At 40.3% G+C, this 26,197-nt stretch overlaps 1 protein-coding gene across 1 annotated transcript; it reads right to left on the reverse strand.

The window, feature by feature from the left end:
- Nucleotides 1-1,110: 1,110 nt before the first annotated feature.
- Nucleotides 1,111-25,941, reverse strand: nadkb (NAD kinase b). Its single transcript, XM_083907936.1, has 12 exons — nt 25,802-25,941; nt 23,275-23,568; nt 23,077-23,160; nt 22,256-22,385; nt 20,701-20,827; nt 16,913-16,998; nt 15,256-15,358; nt 15,001-15,167; nt 11,656-11,755; nt 8,324-8,481; nt 2,115-2,197; nt 1,111-2,028 (listed from the first exon to the last, which is right to left on the reverse strand). The coding sequence occupies exons 2-12, from the start codon at nt 23,565-23,567 to the stop codon at nt 1,869-1,871; spliced, it is 1,491 nt and encodes a 496-aa protein (XP_083764062.1). The 5' UTR covers nt 23,568; nt 25,802-25,941; the 3' UTR covers nt 1,111-1,868.
- Between the last annotated feature and the right edge of the window lie 256 nt (nt 25,942-26,197).

The raw sequence follows: 26,197 nt of genomic DNA on the forward strand, positions 1-26,197 counted from the left end.
TTGACATGTTGATTGGTACCAACGTCCCTAAGTTATTGGAACCCTGGGAAGTTGTCAACAGCCAAGGGAATGGCCCGTATGCAGTAAGAACTGTGCTTGGTTGGGTAGTTAATGGTCCCCTGCGAGACGAAGAGATCAGCAAACCTAAAACAGGGTTCTCAGTGGCTGCCGTCAATAGGATTTCTGTGTGTAAGCTGGAAGAGATGTTGAACAAACAGTACACTCACGATTTCAATGAAAGAAGTACAGAAGAAAAAGGGATGTCAAGAGAAGACGTCAGTTTCTTAAAGATTATGGATGAGTCAGCACAGCTTCAGGATGGCCATTACAGTGTGAAAATGCCCTTCAGGAAGGAACAGCTTACTCTTCCTAACAACCTTTCCATGGTCAAGCAAAGGCTGTTGGGATTAAAGGCTAAGTTCAAAAAGGATGAACTGTTTCATAAAGAATACACCAGCTTCTTCGCAGATGTTATAAGGAAAGGCTATGCAGAGAAAGTGCCTCAGCATCAACTGGATGGAGAAACTGGAAAAGTTGGGTATATTCCTCATCATGGTGTACGTGACGTGTTGTGTTTGACTGTTCAGCTGAGTTTAAAGGAGCCTCACTCAACAGCCAGCTTCTTCAAGGCCCAAACCTGACCAGTTCACTACTTTACATTACAATTATTATTATTATTATTATTATTATTATTATTATTAATAATTACATTTCTAGAGCACTTTTCTAGACCCCCAAAGCGCTTTACAAATTGGCCATTATTAATTAACACATTCTCACTGGTGATGATAAGCTACGTGCAGCCACAGCTGCTCTGGAGCAGACTGACGTAAGTGTGGCTGCCAATGTGCGCCAAACGGCCCCTCAGACCACCACCATCAGGAAGCCGGAGAACCCGGAGAAAACCCACGCACACACGGGGAGAACATGCAAACTCCTTGAAGAAAGGCTCACACAGAACAGACGATATCAAAAATGGAAAGTTTTAAAATCTTTATTTTCTTACAAATGATTTCTGCTTCTGATGTTGATTACAGGGCTGTAACAACTAATATTAAATCGATAACTAAATTACTGACTTAAACAGAAGCTCTCACTTTCTTCAGCTTCTTAAATGTGAATATTTTCTGGTTTCTTTCCTCCATATGACAAAGAAAACGGAATCATTTTGGTTTGTGAACAAATGAAGACATTTGAGCAAATCATCTTTTCCAGGTTTGGTACACACTGATTAACATTTCTACTTTTTTACACACCAAACAAAAATGTGAGTTTCTCTGCGTAAAATATAAAAATAGGCACACAAGTGTGAAAAACTATGTACGTAACAGAAACAGCACTAATTAACAACAACTAATTAAAAGTGTATCATCTTGAAAATAAGTAAATTACATTAAATACATCTCATATGTATACAATTTATACTCCTGTGTATAGAGCCTCTGCGTCGTCTCCGACTGCACTAAATATTTTTTAAGTGTCCGTCACTTCCGTCAAGGGACAACGGAGACAGCAAGAACTGTGATTGGTCCTCAGGACAGGCTGAGCGAAGCTGCTCTGTGCCGGCCACAGTGCGCACTGAGCGTTCGCTTAGTTTCATTGTTTTTCGAGCAAAGCTGACAAACACAAGATTGTGATTCAGTAGCTTCAGACCATTGATATCACATGACGATACAGCAGTGTTTTTATCTAAATGAGAGACATGCTTTCTGTCTTTGCGCTTCAGTTAATGGGAATGTAATGAGTTGAAGATGGTTTAAGATACTCTATCATTGTACATGCTATTCTGAGTGGACATGTGCTCAAAGTGTCAGCCCATTGCTGCGGTCATTTCCCTTATTTTCACTCACTCGGCTGCTGAGCAGAGTTCAGTTTTCAGTGTCGGACGAGTCAGAGACGTCAGCCAGTCGCGCCTGCCTCTTGCGCACGTTCCAGTGCAAACACTGGGCCAGGCTTTCAAACCAGTCATACACCAGGTCATGGCAGCAGATGGACGGCACTGGGTAACATGACGTAGTGATCTTGATACTGTTGGCAGAGAAACACAGACCGTAATAATCGTAAAGAGAGGAGAGGCATTGTAAAAATGGTATTAACGGTGAATTGAACAGTACCAGTCTCCATGCTGGATTTCCTGTCTCTTCCTGCCGTCGAATGACACCCAGGCCATGTTTCTGGCATCTGGAGACAAAGTGATCTGTTCCAGGAGAGAAGAGGAAAAAACCAGACTGAGGTTCTGCTGCTCTGAGATAAATCTGAGATAAAAGCTTATGATTACCATTTTACTTTATCGTTAACCCATGCTGACTAGGGGTGGCTCAAAATATAAATTTGGTGATATCGTCCTTCCCCATGCAATATATGCTAGGGCAAATATTGGTATTGTAATTAATAAAATTGAGGGGCTTTGAACCAGTCCCTGACACCACTCACTGGGCATCGCTGCTCAAATGAATGAGGGAAACTTGGGCAGAAGTTACCTGACTATTAACTAATCTAATCTATATTATATGCAGGAGTTGTAAACATAAAGTGGTTATTCAGTCAATCACATGACAGCAACATTTAAGGGTTTAGACATGTAGACATTGTCAAGATGACCTGATTGAAGTTCAGACTGAGCATCAGAACCAGGAAGAAAGGTGATGTAAGTGACTTTAAACATGGTGGGTTAGGGTTAAGCTACGATCACTGAACCATGAGTCTCCGAGTGGCTAGGTGAAGAAACATTTGGAAGCAGACTTTTAGCCAGCAGGGCGTCTGGTCCTGGGGACGCTCTGTACTGAAAATAATAAGAAATTAGACACCCTACTTTTAGGCAGGACGCCCTAAAGACGCCCTATTTTTTCCTCCCGTTTCCCCCACGATGTTGTGATAACGCGCCTGTCTATACCCGCTTAGTCTTTCCAAAATCAGTTTGGAACACCAATAAGATTCCAACAAGATGTGAGGACACTGTGGAACAGCATCTATTAAATGCTGGAAAGTCTCTTTGCACAAAAGCAAAACTTGTCTGCAGCGCAGATTATGAACTCCCCGCGACAGAACACTTCTTCTCTCTCTTTGAGCAGTTAACTAAAGATCAGCTCATCTGATGCATCCGTTATTCCCTTCATTCCAGCGCTAAAGTCTTCTACTCAAAGGTTGAGACCACGGAGTGAAAACAATGAAAAGTGCGCTCTTGCGAATCTGTCAACACGTTTTACTAAGATCTACTCGGATCCCCTGGAATTCATCGCGACTGTACTCGACCCTCGTCATAAAGATAATTATGTATGTGGATTGGGGATACAGCTACACCTGTAGACGCTTTAGCCTAAGTCATCAAAAGCTGCGCAGTAGGCTAGTGACGAGTTGAAGACGAGACCCAGACTCTTATCAGCAGCAGTGATTGGGTCTGGTCTCTCTCTTGTCACCCAGCGGTGCGTACCAGGGTTTCCCCCAGAAAACCTGCAAAGCCCTGTGGTAGGACCTCTCAGGCAGCCCAACGGCGGCCCACGGCGTTATTGACATAACATATTGTAGAGTCTATAGAGTCTTACAAAAAGACACACTCTTGAAATTAAATAATGTCAATTTTTTCATTTAAATACTAATTAAGTAATTGGCCAGTGAATCTTAAACCAAGCCATGCAATGGTTAAATTTAAAACTAAAATAAATCAACAAGGCGACCTTGAGTGTCATGAAATGTAATGCATCATTATTATTATTATTATTATTATTATTATTATTATAACAGGGTCTCTGCAGGTTTCAACAAGTCAAATTTAAGACTTTTAAAGACGATAATGAATACAATTTAAGACCCATTTCAAATCCGTACTGGCAAAAAAGTACAAAAGACATGAAGGAAAATTGGAACCACAAATTGTTGAACTTGCAATTCGGCTTAGCTGTGGGTTTTCATTAAGTTTTCTCCGCTGCTATGCTAAGCTGTAACACACCGCGGCGTGCGCACAGCACACTAGCTCGTCTTGTGGTGCTCGATAGTGTTGTGTCGGTCAGGAGTGATTTGTTCGAAAGTACGAATCTTTTGAGTGAACGAACTGACTGGGATCACTTCATGAACTGATTCGTTCCTTTCTTAGTTCAGTTGAGCTCAGCAGTGAGCTTGGCGGCCGAGAATGGAACTGCCGCGTTCTATGAATCACTCGTGAAGTCGTTCGCCGACGCCGTCACTCACTCGTGAATCTTCGGCAAAGACGCCAGCCAACGTGTGCCCAGCTGGGAGGGAGTGACTAGTAAGAAGAACTGTGTCTGCCGTGCTACTGTGATTCTGACACACAGAGAACTAGTGAACTGTGGCTGTGGACGTGAATTTCTGGGCGGTATACCGGTTCACACTGAATACTTTTTTTTTTCCGTTATGATATGAATTTTTAATATACGGCCATACCTGTGTATTTGATTACACAACATCCGCGCGGCCGCGCCGCTGCCGTCTGCTTTGCGAGTGAGCGCGCGCTCTGCATGTAAACGTTTCATTCATGTTTATATATTTGTTTCAATCACTGAACGAAGCCTGGCATATTTAAGACAAGAGTCAGGACCTTAAATCACTTGCACAAAACGTTTGATCAGCATTTGTTTGTTTGTCATTTTAACCTGTGTGCGCAGAGAGCGCGAGGCATTGTTGGCACGGGGCGGGAGAGAGAGCGAGAGACACAGAGAGAGAGAGAGAGAGAGAGAGAGAGAGAGAGGTCATTTACTTATTTGTGTGTAGATACTATGTTGTCAAATATGTTTAAACTTAAATAAACTACACATACAGGTAGTGATTCGTTTTTGTATTTTTAGTTGGATATTGGATGTGAACAACATGGTTCCATAACACTGCACTTTTAAGGTGTGTGTGAATATTCCACAGCATTATTTAGTTCTATTTTATAGTGGTAATCTGTTCAAAAAGTCACACTTTAAGTTATTGTGTTCCATGGTAGCATGTTCAAATGTATCATGACAAAATTGGATTAAAAAAAGAAAAAAACAATGTTACAAAATTGGCATAATAATTAATTTAGTTTTTTTGTTGTTGTTTTTCCATTTTGAGTTACTTGCCCTTACTTCATGAGTCACCATAATGGTCCTTCAAAAAGCCTGAGAATTTTTACCTCAAATTTTCAAAAGCTTTGCATACCCAGCAATTTTTTTTTTACAGCTACTTGCCGGACACGCTTTTTCTGGCAATAAGCACTGTGGGCTCCATGAGTGCAGTTTCTGGTTATTTATTAAGGCAAAAGTCAATCAGGAGTGAATTTCTTACAAAAGGGTTTAAAACGTTCTTGTCAGTGCATGTATGCTGTCAGCAAAGTAGGAGCTTCATCCCCTCACCCTCTCAGTTCATTCAATGCAGGTTAGGGGTGTGATTGGCAAAGGACAAAAAAAGGAAAATATACGGTGCAACTACCATGACGCGACAGCATTGTATTGTTTCAAAAATTAAAGTGTAGTAGCCTACATGGAAGAAAGTTGAAAGTTGAAACCATGTTAAAAAAAAATGCTCTTTCACTCAGAGACTTTCATCTTGGCAGAGATGGCCTCAGTGCCACAATTTCGATCTTGAAGTGAAAGTGGTTGTCAAAGAAACACTGCTGGAGATGTCTTTTCAGTGTTTAATGAAATATACTGTTTAGTTTTAGAATCAATCTGTCAATTATTTTCTCGATTAATCTAATATTTTTTTGTCCATAAAATATAGTTAAAATGTTGATCAGCTCCAGCTATACATGTACTAAATAATTTTACTCCTATAAGCCTCCCGGAGCTGACCTCACTGGTCTCCTCCTCTAAACTAACTACATGTCAGCTGGACCCTATACCAGCTAGACTCCTGAGAGAGGCTCTACCACAAGTTGGTAATATCTTACTAGATCAAATAAATTTGTCTTTACTGAGCGGCTGCGTCCCAAAGGCCTTTAAGATGGCAGTAATTAAGTCATTACTTAAAAAGCCTTCTCTCGACAGTAGCATTCTGAGTAACTATAGACCAATCTCAAACCTCCCTTTTATTTCAAAGATTTTAGAAAAAGCTGTAGTTGCCCAGTTGTGCGATCACCTGTGTAGCAATAATGTATTTGAAAAGTTCCAGTCTGGGTTTAGAACCCACCATAGTACAGAGACTGCACTACTTAGAGTAAAAGATGATATTCTTATGGCCTCTGAAAAAGGACTGGCTTCTATACTGGTCCTGCTGGATCTCAGTGCAGCATTTGATACTATAGATCATGAGATCCTGCTACATAGACTAGAACAAGATGTTGGGATTAAAGTATCGGCACTTGTCTGGTTCAAGTCCTATTTATCGGACAGATTTCAGTTCGTTAGTGTAAACAAGGAATCCTCCATATTCACTAAGGTTAACAACGGAGTTCCTCAGGGTTCCGTGCTCCGACCTATTCTTTTTACCCTGTACATGCTGCCATTAGGCAACATTATCAGGAAACATAACATACATTTCCATTGTTATACAGACGACACCCAGCTATATGTATCTGTACGACCGGACGACCCAAACCCATCTATTAAAGTCCAGGATTGTCTCATAGACATACAGACGTGGATGACTCGGAACTTTCTGATGCTTAACACAGAAAAAACTGAGGTCATGGTCCTCGGGCCAAAAGATATAGGACCACCACTTTTAAGTGGAGCTCTAGACCTAGACAGTAATACTTCAGTCCCTTGCACTACAGTAAGGAACCTAGGAGTCCTGTTTGACCAGAATTTATCACTGGATGAACACATTAAGCATATATGTAGAACAGCCTTCTTCCACCTTCGCAACATTAAGACAATTAGAAATATTATATCGCGACAAGACTCTGAGAAACGAATCCACGCCTTTATAACCTCTAGGCTGGATTACTGTAACTCCTTACTGTCAGGATGTCCTAGTAAGTCCCTGAGAAGCCTTCAACTTTTCCAGAATGCAGCAGCACGGATACTGACTGGAACCAGACGACGTGATCATATAACTCCTGTCTTGGCTGGTAGAATAGATTTTAAAATACTTCTACTTACATACAAGGCCCTGAATAATCAGGCACCTTCTTATATTTGTGTCTTAATCACTTTATATCAACCCAATAGACCACTGCGCTCCCTGAACTCAGGTCTACTGGTTATTCCTAAAATAACTAGAAGTAGAATCGGTGGTAGAACATTTAGCTACCAGGCTCCTCTCCTGTGGAACCAACTCCCCCTTTCAGTCAGACAGTCTGACTCGGTCTCCGCCTTTAAGGTGAGACTGAAAACCTACCTCTTTAACATAGCCTATAGTCGAAGCTAGATCAGGTATGTCCTGATTAGAATAGTCTAGCTTATGCTGCCATAGGCTTAGACTGCTGGGGGAATTTCCCATCATGCACTTAGAATGAGCACACAGACTTTGCACGAGCCTCACTTTCTCTACCCCGTCCTCGATTTCTCAACCTTCACCACTTACCCGATGTCCCCCCATGAGATGTAGCACATAAATCCACATGTAGCACATCTCTAACTGATTTTAATCTCTTACAGTTCTGCTGACACCAGTGAACGACATGAGGTCAGGACAGGAAAGAGGACTCTGTTATCCCACAAGAGCCTTCACTACAGGCTGTGACAAACCCAGTGATCCAGATGGATCCTGGCATTTAAAGACTATTTACTTTTTATTCTTTGTCATTGTGTATTGTATGTTTTGGGTAACATCTACTGCACGTCTGTCCGTCCAGGGAGTGGATCCCTCACCTGTGGTTCTCCCTAAGGTTTCTACCCTTTTTCCCTGGGTTTTTTCTCTGGTAGTTTTTCCTTACCCTGGTCGAAGGTCTAAGGACAGAGGATGTTACCATCCTGTGAAGTCCCGTGAGACAAACTATGTTTTGTAAACTGTGGGCTATAAAAATAAAGATTGATTGATAATGGGAAATAATTAGCCTTAAAATTAAAGTGTTTTTTAAAATATAACTTTGTTGTTTGTTTTTGTTGATTGTAATATTATTATTGCATTCTAATCTGTATGTATAATATTCAATTTATATTAAAGTGTATTTCAACTCATTTATTCAATGTAATTTATATATATGATGATCATCAATGCAACAACCTTTTAAGACCATATCATGTCTCATGTTACGATAAAGATATAATATCAATATTTTGCCCAGCTCTAAAACCATGTTGTCTAATAATGCCTTTAGTGTGGTCATGTCTTAGTGAATTTGAAAAAGAACACATGTACAGGAGTATGAACAGTGTTCTCGATAACAGTCATTGTCAGTTGTGTATGAAGGGATGACAACAACAACACTAATAATAATATAATAATATAATAATACTACCATGAGCTCCACCCCAGCAGGGACAACAATGGGCCTGAAAGAGAGCGAGTGAGGACAGATGGGTGTGACCATGATGGCGGGAACATTAGGGTGGATCATTGAGGCTCCTGCTGCAGCTGCATATGCTGTGCTGCCTGTGGGCGTGGACACAATCACACCTGGAGGACACAAGCACGATACAGAGGCGCTTTAAAGATACAATAGGCATTAATACTAATCAGTCATTATTATTATTATTATAATGACAAAAAACATATTTGTATAGCGCTATAACAACAACAAAGTGTAATAAAATTAGGGCTGTCAAAATTAACGCGTTAACGCAGGATGATTAATTTGTGGAATTAACGCGTTAATGTTTTTAACGCATTAACGCACTTGATCACTTTCATCGTGCTACAGGTAGACGTGCAGTTTATGAACAGGCAAGGCAGCGGGCAACTGCTTGGGGCCCCGAGCCGATAGGGGGGCTCCCGACACTCGGAGCCTAAATGCATCAGTGACCAGCCGCATCCCCGTCCCCCTTAAACAACAAGGGTTGATTTTCAATGACATCTCAGTAGGAAACCTCCCTAAAGGGGCCCCACGTCTCCTCACGTTAACCTGTGTGAAGCTGAAGGATAATGAAGAGGAGTTATCAATCAGGAAGTTAGAAGAGGAAGAAAAAAGAAAGAAAGACACACAGTTGTAAGTGGCGCTACTGGCGCAGATAATGATATAATCATAACATTAACAGTCACTGTCTAACTAACGTAGGGTTGCCACCTTTCAGAAATTAAAATAAGGGACGCCCCACCGCGGCTCCTCCTGGCCATGACCACCACGGAGCCGACTAATGTAGGACATCTAGGCACGTGTGTTGTAAGGGTGTCGGGAGTTTTTCTAGTAAAATTTCACTATGGAGAGTACATGGCGAGGGAGCGGAGCGACCGAGTGGAGGCGGGTTGGTGTTTTGTTCACTGTTTTGTTTATTCTTTGTCATTGTGTATTGTATGTTTTGGGTAACATCTACTGCACGTCTGTCCGTCCAGGGAGTGGATTCCTCACCTGTGGTTCTCCCTAAGGTTTCTACCCTTTTCCCTGTTACAAGGGTTTTTCCCTGGTAGTTTTTCCTTACCCTGGTCGAAGGTCTAAGGACAGAGGATGTTACCAACCCTGTGAAGTCCCGTGAGACAAACTATGTTTTGTAAACTGTGGGCTATACAAATAAAGATTGACTGTTTCTCCGCCTCCGTGTATCGGTGTCCCTCTACACCTCCGTCACCATTCCACTCAGGAGGGATTCCCCGATGATCCCCGCCAGGTGAGCTCCGGTCGGCCCGTTCCCCCGCCAGTGGCACAGACGCTCTGCCAGTGTGACGCCAGGCGCTTTTTTGCGTCTACTTTAATGTCTGACCACTCTTTTTTCACCTCGGCCACACTCCAACCTTCTGAGGCAACAGCATTGACATTATCCGCCACATGCTGCCACTCTAGAACACCAAAAAATAAAGCCTTCCTCTTCTCCACCTCCCCGACAAGTACTTCCACCTCACACTGGGTGAAATTGCGTTTCTTGGCTTTTCTCTCCGATTTCGGCATGATTGATTCATGAGGGGCGTTTCTCTAAATAGTTATAGGCAAATGTGGGCGTGGTATGAGTGGATTGTGATTTATAAAGGGATATTAGCGTTTTATAAATAAGGATATTTTTGTGCGTAAGCACTTTCTGTGTTTCGTGCGTACGCAAATTTTGACGTCGGTCCTACGCACAGTTTTATAAATGAGGCCCCTGGTCTGGACAGGGAGCCAGTGAAGAGAGGCCAGCACAGGACTCATATGCTCATATTTAGCTGCTCTACTTAAAATATGAGCTGCTGCATTTTTGGATCATCTGCAAGCCACTGAAATTCTTCTTCACATTACAATAATCCAGCTTGGATTTCCACCCGAAAAAAACCCCACTTCTAATGAAGAACTACACTTTCCAATATGCTTTGGGAACAAATCCCGGTCTGATTGATCATTACAGAGCGACATTAGATCGTTCTGATTAGAGAAGTGCGATTGTCCGCACAAATGTGCCTTATGCATTTATGTCCTTTTGAATCGCCAATGAAGAAAAAAAATCCTTCAGTTATTCTGTGTTCCATGTCCATTTAGTCTGACACAGTGGCATCTACAGTGAAACTTACACCTCTGGTGTGTTATCTGTAGTTTGATACCAAGATAATCCACATAGAGCTTGTAACTGCCGAGGTTTACTCTATTTAGTTTGGGCATGTCATTTTCAAGCAGGGACTCCAAAAAGAGGGTCAGGGAAGAAGTGGTTAAATGCTAATTCAGAAATGTGTGGTTTTTAGGGGTGGGAATCTCTTGGCACCTCACGATTCGATTCGATTACGATTCAGAGGTCAACGATTCGATTCTAAAACGATTATCTCGATGCAACAATTTTTTTGTTTAATACTTTGCTACTCATTTAAAAGTAAGATAAAGCAACATAAATATAAAAGTGGTAGTGCCCCCTCATCTGCCTCATCTGGTGCAGACAAACGGCCCTTTTATTTCTGCGCACAGCCCCTGCGATGTTCCCTTCCCCCTCTCCTGGGCCGCAAACTCATATATTTTTCTTTAACTTTCCACTTCCCTCCAGACATATTATGAGATCATCTTATAACTAACTGACAACCTAATAACTTGACTGACAAACAGATCAAACAGATCGGGACATAAACGTGTTCTTCTTCTCCTTTTTTGGAGTTGACAGACTGGACGCAGCTTTCGCGTTATTCTGCCCTCTACAGTCTGAAGACGTATCTGCATTTAAGGGGTGTCCAATTTATAAGTGACAAAATAACCCTCAACACTTGTTTTTGAGGTTAGTTAAGATTAAGGGTTGAGCTTGAGGGTTAAGATTGAGGGTTAAGATAGGAATTGGAATTGGCCCTAAACATGAACTATCATTCATATCATATCATATTTTATCTTAATATTTTATTTATATTTTATGGTGTCGGGTAACTGGGGTATTTTTCTTTCCTGTCTCCTGTAAATAATTTTAATTTAACAGTGCTGTGTGTGTATGCTGGAGTTGTTCATTTCCCCGAGGGAACCTCCTAAAGGAATTAATAAAGTCTGTCTGTCATCAAGTATTTTTCCAGTGATCCTTCCTTCTGCAGCTTTACCATAATTGATTTATTTGCATCATTGTTCTTGTCTCCATGTTAAATACTATGACTCCATTGTTGAAAATGAAAATGTCATATTTTCTTTCAATCAGAAAAGAAACAAAACAGCGACATTAAAAGACAGATGGCAGAAGTGTGAGTGTGATGCGTGTGTTTCCTTACCGTCTCCCTGCACTGAGGTGATGAGTCGTCCATTAAGGTACAAGTCAACATTGGAGAGGTAAGAAGACGGGCCTCGATCGACCACCACCTCATTCAAAACCTGGACAAGACCACACCCACACAGGACAGATTAGAAACCCCCTCAGAAAGCACCAGTGCCTTAGTGACTGAAGTATTTCAGTGTGATGATCTTATAAAAATATAAATCATGTTTGGGAACATTCAGGATTTGTTCGAGCATGTTATTACCTGCATATACCTGGATATAATAAAATATCCCCATATATCTGCACAATATGCACAATAAAATATCAACTGTTTGTGATCTGTATTGCATGATCTTAAAATACACTTGTTACCTTTCATTTCAGATAATACCTGCTTTATTGCTTTGGCTTTTTAATGTTGTGTGATTAAGCGACTTTTTTGAAATATAATTTTGTTAATTCGAAGTATTTTTCAATCAATATAAATAATATTTCTCTAATATTTAGTTTATTTCATAAATGTATTCAGTATAATAAATATGATGATTATCAATACAACAAAAAAGCAGGAAAAGTCATAGTCACAGAAAAGTCCCAGATACCAGATGTGACGATATCCAAAATCTAAGACCATAATCTTGTCTCGTGATATAGAGACATTATCGATACTGTATATTGCCCAGCCCTAATAAGAATTCTATTCAATTAGGTAATTAAAGAGTCAGCAATATATGCAGTGCTACAGGCCTGAAAAGTCCCTGATGACATGAGGAAAGTACAAGCAGATGGAAAAGCTGGTGAGTCAGACAGCACACAGCTCATGTACCACACTTCAGTCAGTCAGTAAGAAAAAACACAGCAGAGCAGAGCAGTGAGGTCTGGCAGATGTACTGACGTCAGCTGAGCACAACCCAAACATCCTGCAGACGTGATGCTGCAGACGAGATGTAATGTGAGGTTCAACTTTGGCTCAGAGACCAGAACAATCCATCACTGTGTTTTATTGATGAGACACTAAACACAAACCCCCAGGAGAAAGGAAAGAGAACACTGAACTGAAAACTCACTCTGTCTGTGTGTGTGCACAGTGTGCAGCAGGGAAGAATGTTGTTTAGTCACAGAGCGTCAGAGCTCATTAAGTATTGACTGCACTGTTGACGCCACGGTGTCCATGGCAACAGGCTCAACAGGACTTCACAACATCTGACTTTCTCCCCAATATTACCTGTATTATGACTGTCGCCCTGGCAACCCAGCTGATGCGAACTGAGATAGTCGCATGTGTGTGGACATAATTACACACAGGATGGAAGTAAAATGAGGCTGACACACGGATACACACTCTGCCTTCATCATCATTTTGATGCTACAGCATTCTCTGAAATGTGCAATGATCAGGAATGAAGAAAGTGGACAAAAGGCAGTTGCACCAGCTGTTTATGACCAAACACTTCCAAGAACTATGGAAACAGGGGAGCATAGTGTTTCCTTTTAATTTTCCTGTGTGAATTTACTGTATCTGCAGAGCAGTCAAGTGAAATGTCAGTGTGATGACCAATAAAAACACAACAGGATTTAAAATGCAATTTCACTCACTAAAGTAAACAACAGCTGTTGTTTATATTCACTAATCGTTAAAAAAACGTCTGGTCCGAGTGGTTATAATTAATGAACACAAAGAAAACATGCAGACCTGGAAAAGAAAAGTGTCTCATACAAAGTCAATGAACTGCTGATTATATAATATTCACTGCCACTAAATGTCTCACTACAATAGCATCTCTGACAAATACAAATGCTTCATCAGACACACCTCTTCTTCCTTCCTGTTCAGCAAGTTGTTCATGATAAAGTCTATGTGTAAGATGAATTTGTGCCCTAAATACACAAGAAAAGGCACAAATGAGTAAAGATATCCTGTTTACAGAAGGTCAACAAAAAGAACAGTGTGGTTAGCGGTTGTGCAGGTCTCGTCTCTCGTCCGCGGGTCGGTTCTACTGTCTGTATTTGAGCCTCTGTGTGATGATACTTTTCCACAACACAGTTCCAGCACGACTCGTCTCGGCTCGAGTCTACTGTACTTGACAGCTGTAAGAACTAGTAGTCTAAACAAAATAAACAGAAATTTGTGCCTGTTACTGTCCCAAATGATTATGTAGAGCCACATTGCGAACTTTCTTCAGAATTTTAAACTATTGTCTTCCACTGTGTCAATCATTTAACGTGCCTCAAATTAACTTAGGTCTCTCCATTGCTGTTGATGTTCGAGTCATCCTGCATGTGACGCAGAAGACACTGAAATCCTTTCTGAGCGACCAAGACATTCATATTGAAACATAATATCTGTAAAAATCTAATCAGAATCCCACTCGAAACAACCTTTTTTTTTACTGTCCAGACTGACAGAAAAATCAAGCTAGGTACAATCACAACAATGGCTGTAGTTAAAAATCCGATTTGGTATAGAGTTATGTGGAGCTGATAGACTTAATCAGCATTGAGTGAACTAGGGATGGGAATTTCAGACATTTTGAGTCGATTGTTTTTTTTTTACAGCAGCAGCAACAGCAGCAATGCGGGGTTGGAAACTATTCTACAGTGTACTACTTTGTTTTAGGCTCAAAAACATGGCTGTAATGTCCATTATTGACCATCAAAGCAGCGATAATAAAAAATGAGGGTGAAAAAAAAAAAAAGAAATCAGGATCTTGACTGGGTGAGATGCTGTCTTCATTCGTGTAAACGGCTTATTGTTGTGTCCACCCCCGTCCTAAACATTAGCGCAAGCTCGTTCGCACTGCACGTACACACGCACAGCCACTGGAGAGAACTGCTGTTGTCATGTAGGCTAACGGTACAGGTGACTGGCCACACACTCATCCTACAAAGCAGCCTTTGAGCACCATAGACAGCGGCTGAAGCTCCATAGTTACCTTACTGACCCGTCCTCACCTATTCCATTCACAAAAACAGGCCGGTGACTTGTGCTCCTCAATGTGCGCACCATCATCTGAAAGCACAGAGGGCCTGGACAGCAGGCTCACCTTTTCGTTCACAGCTTCTTTAACCTTGTTGGTCGTGAACTTTACGTGTTTTTGACACAGGTGAGCACATGTCGATTGTCGATCGATTTGTCGACAAAAAAGTGTGAACTCATTTGATTATGTTTTGATTAAAGTAACATTTGTTTATATTTAAAAGTACACACTGTACTACAGTGTTAAGAGCTACTGTTCTTTTACCTTTGCAAAAAACTACTACCCTTTAACAATAAGGACTTGATATGTAATATATGCATATAGTTCAGATCCTGGAGGGACTTTTTGTCAGAAAGCACCTTGGACATCTTTGTCCTCACCTGCAGCTGCAGAATGACTTTCCCAGCCTCACTGTTGGTGTGCACTTGAGTAAGAACTCCATTGTGCTCCTGTTGCTGTTGCTGCTGTGGAGGCTCTGGGCTTCTCTGAAGCATGTCTTTCACCACCTTGACCTTCAGGCGACTGCGCAGAGTGATGGCTGCATTGCCTTGGGGGAAAAAAAATCCATGTTTACATGTACAGTTAACATCTTAACAAGTTTGAAGATAAGTGTAATGAATTAAACTGCTATCTACCTTCAAATACTTTGGCTACTTCAGTTTTGTATGACTCAAACTTGAAGGGTGTCAGGAAACCAAGTGAGCCAAGGTGGAAAGCCATAACTGGAGGAACGCTGCCCTGCAGAAAAGAAAAAATAATCACAGTATGAGATCCTCATTATTCACACGTCAGTCATCATGTGCAAACTACACACAGAACTATTCCTATTTATCCTAATAACTGAAACATCACAATGACATACAGTAAGTATCTGTGCCATTTGAGATTTCTTAGGTACCAAATTATTAAAACCGATGTAATTTTATTTACATGTCACTATTGGTCTAAAAAGAACTTGTTTTGAAAATCTTTAAATTGATGCTCCCTGTGCGGTGCGTAATAACAAAACTCTGTGACTCTGCAGCGTCTTAAGCTACGCAGCACCATAGCTCTGGCTTACCTTGGTCAATTAGGGTGATTGACAGCTCGTTTTAAACCTCTAAACCGGTAGAATCAGACCCCGGTCTCCAAATGCGTGAGAATCACTTCATTAGCGAGTCAAAAGGACACAAATGCATATGACACATTTTGTGAGGACATTCTCTAATCAGAACGATCTAATGTCGCTCTGTAATGATCAATCAGACTGGGATTTGTCCCCAAAGCATGCTGGGAAGTGTAGCTCTTCATTAGAAGTGGTTTTGTACCGGTGGAAATAACTTGTTTTGATAAACAGCAAAGGTAAAACAACATTTCTGCTTGTATTTCTTGAAAGTCAGTTGTTGTTTTGCTCTTATTTTGGGGCTGGATCAGTGAATCTTGGTCGTAGAGTGATGAAAATGGTACAGCTGGAATCTGTTTGTTCTCCGCGGTCCAGCCAACACGTGTTTTTTTGTTTACATAATCACGCTGGCGCTCCGGTGCCGCTTTTCAATGTGTGTAACGTTTTTTTTCGCTCCTGCTGGTTTGATCCATTGGTGTTTTACTGTGTTTGTTGAACATAAGAATGGTTTATATGAGCTTTTAGCTGAGTTTCTGACCTTTCTGTGGGTATGCAGCATGCCTGTGTTTGTTAAAGTTAGACATGGTTTTATTTTGTCGCTGCGTGACACTGCCCCCGGTACCGGAGGAAACCGTGAAGCAGAGGTTAAAAAAACGTGCTAATTTGTTCCTAGCAGCATAAAATGCCATATTCCCAAAAACTGCTGTAAAAACATGATATATTAATATTTTTCCACTTTAAATTAAAACTACTTCAGCCTGAAATATACATCTTTATCTTTTTTATTATTATTTTAACTCATTAAAGTGAGGTAAATCCAAAGTCAGATTGTCACAGAACCCTCAGATTAATGTGCAATACTCTTAACTGTGCAATACCTGCAATTCTACTTGCCCTTTACCCTTGTTTTTAGTACTTGTATTTAAAACTGTGTACATATCCCACCTCTCTGTTTTATATTTTATATCTCTTGTACTTTTTTTAATCATTATATTTTTTTTTTCTGTATAGTGTTTTTTATACGTTATATTTCTTGTACTTGTATTATAATATTGTTCTACGTTTGTTATTATACTGTTCTTTCCCTTTCCTTTAGATGTTGATTCAGAGAACTCTGCACAGGACTTTAAGTTAAAGCACAAATGGCAAATAAAAACCCTTGAACCTTGAAGTAAAAGATGAGTGATTACCTGGAAGAGAGAGGAGGCATAAAGTAAAGTCCCATCTCCACCCAGACAGATAATCAGGTCAATGCAATCAGAGATATCATCATAGCCTGCAGGTAGATGAAACCAGAGTTATAAAACACTTTGCTGCTACAATTTGAATTAAGATATTTCTAAAGACTTCAGCAAAGTAGTCAGAATGCTCCTGTTTCAAGAGGCCAAGGAAAATATACATATGACTTCTGTATACTGAGGATTTCGGACAAAACATCCACCATATGTAGTCAGTTACTCATTCAAAAACAAATGGATTTCTGAAAACAGTAGATTCTACTGTAAGATCCAGTGTGTAACATTTAATTGGCAGATTTAGAAAATATCACTGTTAATTATGTTTGCATAACTGTATACTTTTTTACTTTAAAATAAACAGTTTGGTTGCTGTAGCCTTAGTTTAAGTCTTCTACATGTACTTTTGAGCAGGGCTTTATCAAGGCGTTGAGAATGAGGGTTTACATTCTGTCTGGTATGTGAAGGCCACAATAACTTTGCAAGTCTGATCACTTTTTTGCCTTTTTCTCTACAGAGCTCCCCTACAGTTTTGGAGTACATATTTTAACGATACCACCAAAAAAAAACTATCCCATTGTCTACCATTTTATCCTCAATGTCAGTAAAACCTCACCACTGAGACTCCCCCCTCCCTTGGAGGAACTCCAGACATCACGTGACTAAATTTTTCTATTCTGCCATGTTGGCAGGAAAGGTTTTGGCTAAAATGAACCATACCAGTGCCACTTTCAATTCATACTAGTGCCTTGAGCACTTAAAATCCAGAGAGATCTAGCAATATACAGTTAGGTCCATAAATTTTGGACATCCACACAGTTCTCTTTATTTTGGCTGTATACACCACTACAATGGATTTGAAATGAAACGAACAAGATGTCCTTTAACTTTCAGCTTTAATTTGAGGGCATGTACATCCAAATCAAGTGAACGGTGTAGGAATTAGAACACTTTCTATATGTGCCTCCCACTTTTTAGGGGACCAAAAGTAATTGGACAATTGACTGAAAAGCTATTTCATGGACAGGTGTGGACTATTCCCTCATTATTTCATCTTCAATGACACAGGTAAAAGTTCTGGAGTTGATTCCAGGAGTGACATTTGCATTTGGAATCTGTTGCTGTTAACTTTCTATATGAGATCCAAGGAGCTGTCACTGTCAGTGAAGCAATCCATCATTAGGCTGAAAAATCTAAACAAACCCATCAGAGAAATAGCAAAAACATTAGGTGTGTCCAAATCAACTGTTCAGAACATTCTTAAAAAGAAAGAATGCACTGGTGAGCTCAGCAACACCAAAAGACCTGGAAGAACATAGAAAACCACTGTGGTGGACGACAGAAGAATTATTTCCCTGGTGAAGAAAAAGCCCTTCACAACAGTTGACCAGATCAAAAACACTCTCCAGGAGGTCGGTGTATGTGTTTCAAAGTCAACAATCAAAAGAAGACTTCACCAGAGTGAATACAGAGGGTTCACCACAAGATGTAAACCATTAGTGAGCCTCAAAAACAGGAAGAAAATATTAGAATTTGCCAAACAACACCTAAAAAGGCTGTTAAAATTCTGGAAGAACATCCTATGGACAGATGAGACCAAGATCAACTTGTACCATAGTGATGGAAGAGAAGAGTGTGGAGAAGGAAAGGAACTGCTCATGATCCAAAACATAGCACCTCATCAGTGAAGCATGGTGGTGGTAGTGTCATGGTGTGGACATGTATGGCTGCCAATGGAACTGGTTCCCTTGTATTTATTGATGATGTAACTGCTGACAAAAGCAGCAGGATGAATTCTGAAGTGTTTCCAGCAATATTCTCTGCTCATATTCAGCCAAATGCTTCAGAACTCATTGGACGGCGCTTCACAGTGCAGATGGACAATGACCCAAAGCATACTGCAAAAGCAGTATTTTAAGGCAAATATGGAATGTTATCAGTCAATCACCTGACCTGAATCTGATTGAGCATGCATTTCACTTGCTGGAGACCAAACTGAAGGGAAAATGGCCCAAGAACAAGCAGGAACTGAAGACCGTGTCAGTAGAGGCCTCACAGAGCATCACCAGGGATGAAACCCAGTGTCTGGTGATGTCTATGCCTTCCAGACTTCAGGCTGGAATCGACTGCAAAGGATTTGTAACCAAGTTTTAAACAATGAAAGTTTGATTTATGATTGTTTAGTTTGTCCAATTACTTTTGGTCCCCTAAAAAGTGGGAGGCACATAGAGAAAGTGCTCTAATTCCTATACTGTTCACTTGATTTGGATGTAAATGCCCTCAAATTAAAGCTGAAAGTGTGCAGTTAAAGCACATCAAATCCATTGTAGTGGTGTATAGAGCCAAAATAAAGAGAACTGTGTCAATGTCCAAATATTTATGGACCTAACTGTGTAACAGAACTTAACAGACTGAATATATCTGAGCTTTGTAATGCCCCTGGGTGCTTTTCACAAGCATGGAAACAGCCAGAGTGGACATTATTCCAGACCTACCAGTATTCATCTTTCTGATGCAAAACGTGTCATTTGACTCACAGTAGGGCACATTTGGATAAGGGAAAACAGATTTTTTTACAAGTCAGGGAAAAACTGAGGGAGGGAAGCACCTTTTCTAAAAAATACTACTGCTATTCTAGCAATACAAAGCCACATTCAAATCGGTGAAGTATCCCTTTAATATAAAGAAAACAAAAAAAGTTATTTAGCGTTGGATTCTGTTTCTGATATGAAGTGATCAAGCATAATCCATTGTGTGTGAGTTATCATTGCTCCATCTCCTATGCTCGCTTTGAGTGCGTTTTATGGCAGGGACCCACTTTTGCCATCACTCTGGATCTCTGAGGATCCAGTAAAATGTTCTCCCATTTGCTCGTCCCTGACTGTTTTGTCATCCCAGGGCACAACATCTATCCCACCATGTTTACATTTTGTGAGTACCACCATTTTACCTGGCAAACATCCTGTCTATGGCATTTGAACAGCACCACTTCCAAAATTTGTTTTGGTTCCGAGTGTTGCATGACGGGACTGCATGGTGTTAGATACTAGAGCTCTACGCAGTGTAACTATTCGATGTCGCTTATTATTACACCGGGGACCTTTAACACTCTTATGACCATCATGATAATCAGGCCACCTGGATTTATTTTGATTTTATGGCTGTATTATTGTCAAAAAATTTTCAATGAGTGAGTGCTTCTGCCCCTTTCTCAAAGATAACTTTACGGTACTGAGAAGCTAATGTCACAAATGTGTGATGCGCTGGTGAATCTTGTGATTGGACAGTCGTTCCGCAGAAGTCCTGAGGGCTACCGTAATGACAACTGTATGGGCGCAAAGCTCTATTTCTCTGCTTTCCATCTTCTACCACTTTATCCTCCATAGGAGGGTCGCGGGGGGTGCTGTGCCAATCTCAGCTGACATAGGGTGAAAGGCGTGGTCACATCCTGTCCAGTCTAGAGTTTTTGAATTTTCTAAATATCACAGATGGTCTAGGAGTTATGGTAATGAGAAGTATGCATGCCAAATCCTGTCAATAACGACAGGTACCACAGAAGGGTTAAATATTTTCTTACTGGTTATATTGACAAGATTCTGTAAAGAACTATGAGCTCATTAAGTATTGAGTTCCTTTGTGTCTCGACAAGTTCAGCACAGATATATGGCTAATGATAGGTTGTGTTCCACAAGTGACCAAAAGATGGGATTAAAACAGTGTCCATTGTGTTTAACAAGTCTCACCCTCTCTGAAGGTGCAGAGCTGATTGCGTATGGAGCCGAAGGCCTCGTCCTTTGACAACGTAGCATCATCTGCGACCCTGCGCTCCACATACACCATCATCTGCTTCTCCTGAAAAACCCAGATGTGCTTTAATACTGACATGACCAAAAGACACTCAGACACAGCTGAGCGAATGCCAAACATGTAAGTTAATATGACAGTGTTGGGAATTTGATACATGTGTGGTCACTATCCAACTCTGACTGTTAGCTTGAAAACATCCGGCCACACGTGGTTGTCAGAACTTCATGTGACAGACATACACATTCATGTCTGGACCACTTCCATCCTGTTCTACCACAGTGTGTTGTTATTTGACAGTGAATAAGAAACAAACTCTTTACCAAATGTAAAACACAGTTATTTCTTTTGATAAAAAAAAAACAAATATCGCAGTGTGTATTGCTACTGATATACTCACCGACAAGTGTTAGAACAAACAGTAATTTTACAGACAAAAACAAAATAAATCACAATTTGTGAGGTTTTCTGATGCTAGTATATATCAGTTGTGTTTGTAAACAATCAAGCAGACATACATATATTTTTAAATTATGTTTGAGAAACATACAAATGCAGACTGAACATCCATAAATCACATTTTAATCATGAACACTGAACACAAGTCTTATTTATACTGTCAAAAATTCATCTCAAAGCTCCACTGCAGAACCTAAATCACACTCCATGGACTTCTGAGTAATTACCAAAACAGTACAGTCTCTGACCTACTTTTGTCTTTTCTTCCCCTCTACTCTCACACACACAAACACAGAACAAAGAGGGGATGTTTTATGATGTTTCCTTCTGCAGTAATTGTGTAAGTTATGTGCTGTAAATCTGTCTTTTAACATATAATTACTTGTCCAGACTGCAACCAGGAGCTGTGTGGTGAAGGAAACAGCAGCAGCTGTGATTGGTACATGCAGTCACATAGTCAGACAGTGCACTTGGTTTGCTTTGCATTCTGTCAGCGAATCACACATTTTCAATACTGCACGATTATGTTGCAATGAAAATGCGATTGTGACATCCTACTGAAAGTCCAGGTTTATTTTTAGCAGTAGAATCCACTTCTGAAACTTTTCATGGGGCTTAATGGTGTTTTCATCCTGAGTGCTTTTGTATGAAGCTGCATCCCTTTCCTCGCACTCAGACGTGACATAAAATGTGTCGGTGTGCAGCTCGGAAATGTCACCACAGACAAAAACAAAACACTGGCGTGAGTGAGTTGTGTGGAGCTGATAGGCTTAATTATGAAGTCAACTGACAATGGTTTGAATGTAGCAGACATTTCTTTTATATATTTAACTGTTACACACTATAGCTTTAAGACTTACAGAAAAGCGTGCAAATAACAATATTTAACATGTACCACACACAGCTCACAGTAACAAACAAAGTAAAACTGAATATTTTGGGTGTAAATAAACACTGTATTTTCCTCATCTGTAAGACCCAAATCCCACTATGACATCAGAACTTTCTCACCATACAGCTTTTAAAATGATGTACCTCCACTAGAAATCTGCAGAGTTCTTTAAAAGGCTCCACCAAGCTGTCATCTCTGATTTTTCTGATGACCAGCACATTGACTGGAGGTTTATTCCATGTGAGCCGCTGGCTGGCCGGGTCCTGGATGTGCCTGAAAAACAAGAACAGATACAGACAGTTGACGTGAGTGGGTAAACAAACAAATTATAGACACAATAAGAAAGAACTATTAATCACTGATGTCTAAAAAGCCCCCTGTAAATTCTAAATAAAGCTTCTGTACTGATTATGTTTGAAAATGAACATTAAATCTAGAAAACTTATAAAGACGCAGACAGAAAAAGTGATCAAAAAGTTCAAACACATAGAACAAAATAAGCATAATCACATTGGCTGCCTTTTGTTGACAGCCCCAAAACAGTCAAATGTTGGCATTGTATCACGCATTGTCAAATAAATGAAGCTTACACTGCACTAACAACTGAAGTCATTAAGTGTAATGATACTTTCATATTACATCTGTGTAAGTGAAGTCCAAATTCCAAAACAATTATCTTAATCTACTTTACCATTTTACTCTCCTCCTTTGCATAGTGAACAGCAGGCATACAGATGGTTTTCAAGGTTCAGGGAAAAAACTCTGATCAGCTGACAATAAGCCTCTGTGATCTCTCAGTGAGGCATACCATTGCCTGTCAAGATCCAATCAGAGCATTCATATCTATATTATCTTACTCAGTTACACAAGCACTTTGTGTCAATGTCCCCAACAAACAGTAAAAGTATACTCTGGTCAGTTTGTTCCACACAAAGTTTGACACACTCAGCACCGTCAAGCTTACATGACTGATGTCGGGTTGGGAAGAATACAGGCTTTGGGTCCAAAGTGAGTGGCTGGATATGGTCCATGTAGAAAGTGGGCTCTCCTGTGAGAATTTAAGAAAAAAAAAAAAGAAGTCAAAACACTATCACCTCATGTCCTCGGGTAGCAGAGTTGTGCCAGTGGCATGGAAGACCAGCTGGCGACCTGCTGTGCAAACCTCTTAGGTGAGCTTTCCGATGTGTCGCTTGCTGACCCAGAGGGCTCCAAGTGCTCGTGTTGGCCTGGCAACCTCCGCCTCTCCATTTCCCAGAGCAGCTGTTCATGACCATCCCCCCGTCGATGTGAACTCTTCCCCTCCCGTCGTCTCCTTGGTGACTTTGATGGGAGCTCCCTGTGCTTGGAGGGTCTGGCTGACTCGGACAGCAGACCAGGGGGTCCTGAGGGCCGCACCATACTCCTGTCTGGCACTGCTGAGGTTCCCAAGGGGGGGCTGGTCTCCGAATTCTCCATTCTACCAGGAAAAATGCAGATGTAAGACTTTGAATTTCAGTATGATTAGTACAGAAGTTACTTGCCAGAAAATTGATCTGAAAATCAATACTTTTAGTCATCATAAATATAATTGTTAAAATTGAATTTGAGATTGTCGGACAAATCAATAACCTAAGAGTCACATTCATAGAAAACAACATCAACCATAAAAGAGTCCAACTGAAAAAGCTGAGAATTTTTACAGTTTGACTCAAAATTATTAATCAAGTATCAAAATAGTGGATGGTTAACTCTGTGTTGTTATACTTATAATTCAGCTATTAGTCCAAGTTAACCAAAGATGGTATTTTTTCCTCATGCCAAACAGGAAGTGAAAATATACCGAATAGCCACTAAAAAAAAACTGAGTTTGAATGGTAGACAATGGAAAAATTATCCTCTACTTCTGGCTTTATCTATAACAAGATAATGGTTTCAATCAGCTCTCCTTCAATTGAAGATAATGATAATGTTCCATTTAAAAGAAAATAAAAGATAATGAATGGCATTGATGAATGAATTAATGAATTTAATTCATTCATCGGTGCCTGGTTGCAGGTGATGCCTCTGAAATTCTGATGGCCAGATTGGGATTTTAAAATGGGAGTTTAGATTCTTATGGGTGATGTTGCAGCCAGTTGACACTTGGAACAGCAGTCAATCAGCGTCCTGACCTACATTCAGTTATCAGTTTATAAAGAACATCTAGCTCAAACTAATGCCATCTCACATAATTATCCCAACTCCTGTAAAACAACCCTCTTAAGGCCATTACGTTGAGAATTAATGGGGGTGGATACCTACACTGCAGTGTAAAGCAGCTTTGAGTGGTCATCAAAACTAGAAAAGCATTTTTTTTTTTTTAAATACACTGTGGGAAACTGACCTGGCCTTGGCAGAAGTGTGTTGTATTGTTTGTTGTTGTTTGTATTTGTATTGCGAGTGTGACAGAAAGAAGACGAGGTATTGAAATAGATGCATGTGATCCCACACAAACACATTTTGCTCCACAATAAATTACTTTAAACTGATGCAGCTAGGTTAGGTTTCATTTTTTATGTGGCTGCTAATGTTATTATTGTTGCCCTTACTGTAACTGGGGTTATTGTTTTATTGTTGACGTAGTTGTCGGCACTCTATTATGTAACTGCAGGAGAGTTGAAGGTTAAAGATAAAAATACAACACATAAGCCAAATGCCTTAAATCACCAAAAAGCTCTTCTTCAAAAGCATAAACTTCTTCTTGGAGGTCTTATGGGCTGTGCTATGAAGAGAGATTATTGGGTTAGCGAGGTACAGAGCCTAAAACCACAGTTTACCATGTCACGGATGTGGCTCTCTTTTAACCTGCTGCAAGCTTAACCTGGCCCAGACCAGGTTATGTTCAGATTTGATCTCATGCTCTTTAACATAAATGGAACTACCCGTCATCTCTTGAGGCACTGATGCTATGAACAAACTTTAACTCAACAAAGCAGCATTTGTAAGTATCATAGCGGCAAATCGCCATCACTTGGTGCTTGGTTCTTGCAAATTTGCAGAGTTTAGCACATTTATTATCATCTTGCTCTGCTCTGAGGAGACATTGAACGACTCAATAATGTCAGAACTTAATAAAAAAAAAATTACATTTCAAATATATTTTTAAACACTTTAACAGCAGAATAGTAATTGGTGAAGTTGCATGTTACATATTCATATCCTTAACCTCACCTTTCCCCCTCAAGTGCGTTGGCGAACCAATAAAGCCTACACTTGGAAGCAAAACTTAAAGTTTAAGTGGACAAATAATTCATAACAGAGCTGCTTCCTTGTTAAAATATTATTCTTTCTCAACACTATTACGCGGCACATGATAGGTCCAATTTGTGGTGAAATAGAGTCAGATGACGCGTCAAAAAGAAAGCCTGAGTCTGTTGAACTTGCGTCATAGTACAGACCTCAGGAAAACAGTTTTAACAGAAACGTAACATTAGAACGTTAATAAGAAATAACTGATTAGACTGCATTATTCTCCCTGGGTGCAACTAATAAACGAATGAATGTGAGTATCAAGCCATGACCTGCAGCATTCCATTTCACGTGACATTTACAACAGTCTGTTTAGGTCAAATTAATCAGCTCTTTTAATAGCGACACCGAGTGACTGAAGTGAATGAAACACACAAAACTGACGACAAACCCCGGCCTCAGCTTAATTAAGCTAACGTTACCTAGCAATAGTTAGCAAGTTAACCGCTCTGCATTCAACGTGGAGACTGGACGAAACGACGCCCTACGGTGTCAAAATACGCAAACACACCACGGAGATAACGGTTAACGGCAAAACATGTATTTAAAGACAAACTGTGGCGTCAACGTCTACCAACGGACAGAATTGAGCAGGTTTGCTGTCCTTCGTCGTGGGTTTGTTGGTGGTAAGCAATCAGTTTGAAGGTGCATTACCACCACCTACTGGACTGGAGTACTACTACTACTACTAATAAAAGTAATAATAATAATCAGAATAATCATAAATAATAATATACTGTAAATCGTGACAAGAGCAAAGTATTGCATATAATATGTTGAAATGTATTAGGGTTTATTTCTTTAATGTTAATGTAGAT

This window comes from Microchirus variegatus, assembly GCF_963457635.1.
Source record: "Microchirus variegatus genome assembly, chromosome: 21".
Classification (NCBI taxonomy): Eukaryota; Metazoa; Chordata; class Actinopteri; order Pleuronectiformes; family Soleidae; genus Microchirus; species Microchirus variegatus.

Coding starts and splice junctions, on each gene's coding strand:
- nadkb (XM_083907936.1), bottom strand. CDS start 23,567: ATGGAGAATTCGGAGACCAGCCCCCCCTTGGGAACCTCAGCAGTGCCA. Junction 23,161..23,274: donor TCGGAAAGCTCACCTAAGAG/GTTTGCACAGCA, acceptor AAATTCTCACAG/GAGAGCCCACTTTCTACATG. Junction 20,828..22,255: donor TCTGCAGATTTCTAGTGGAG/GTACATCATTTT, acceptor TCAGTATTAAAG/CACATCTGGGTTTTTCAGGA.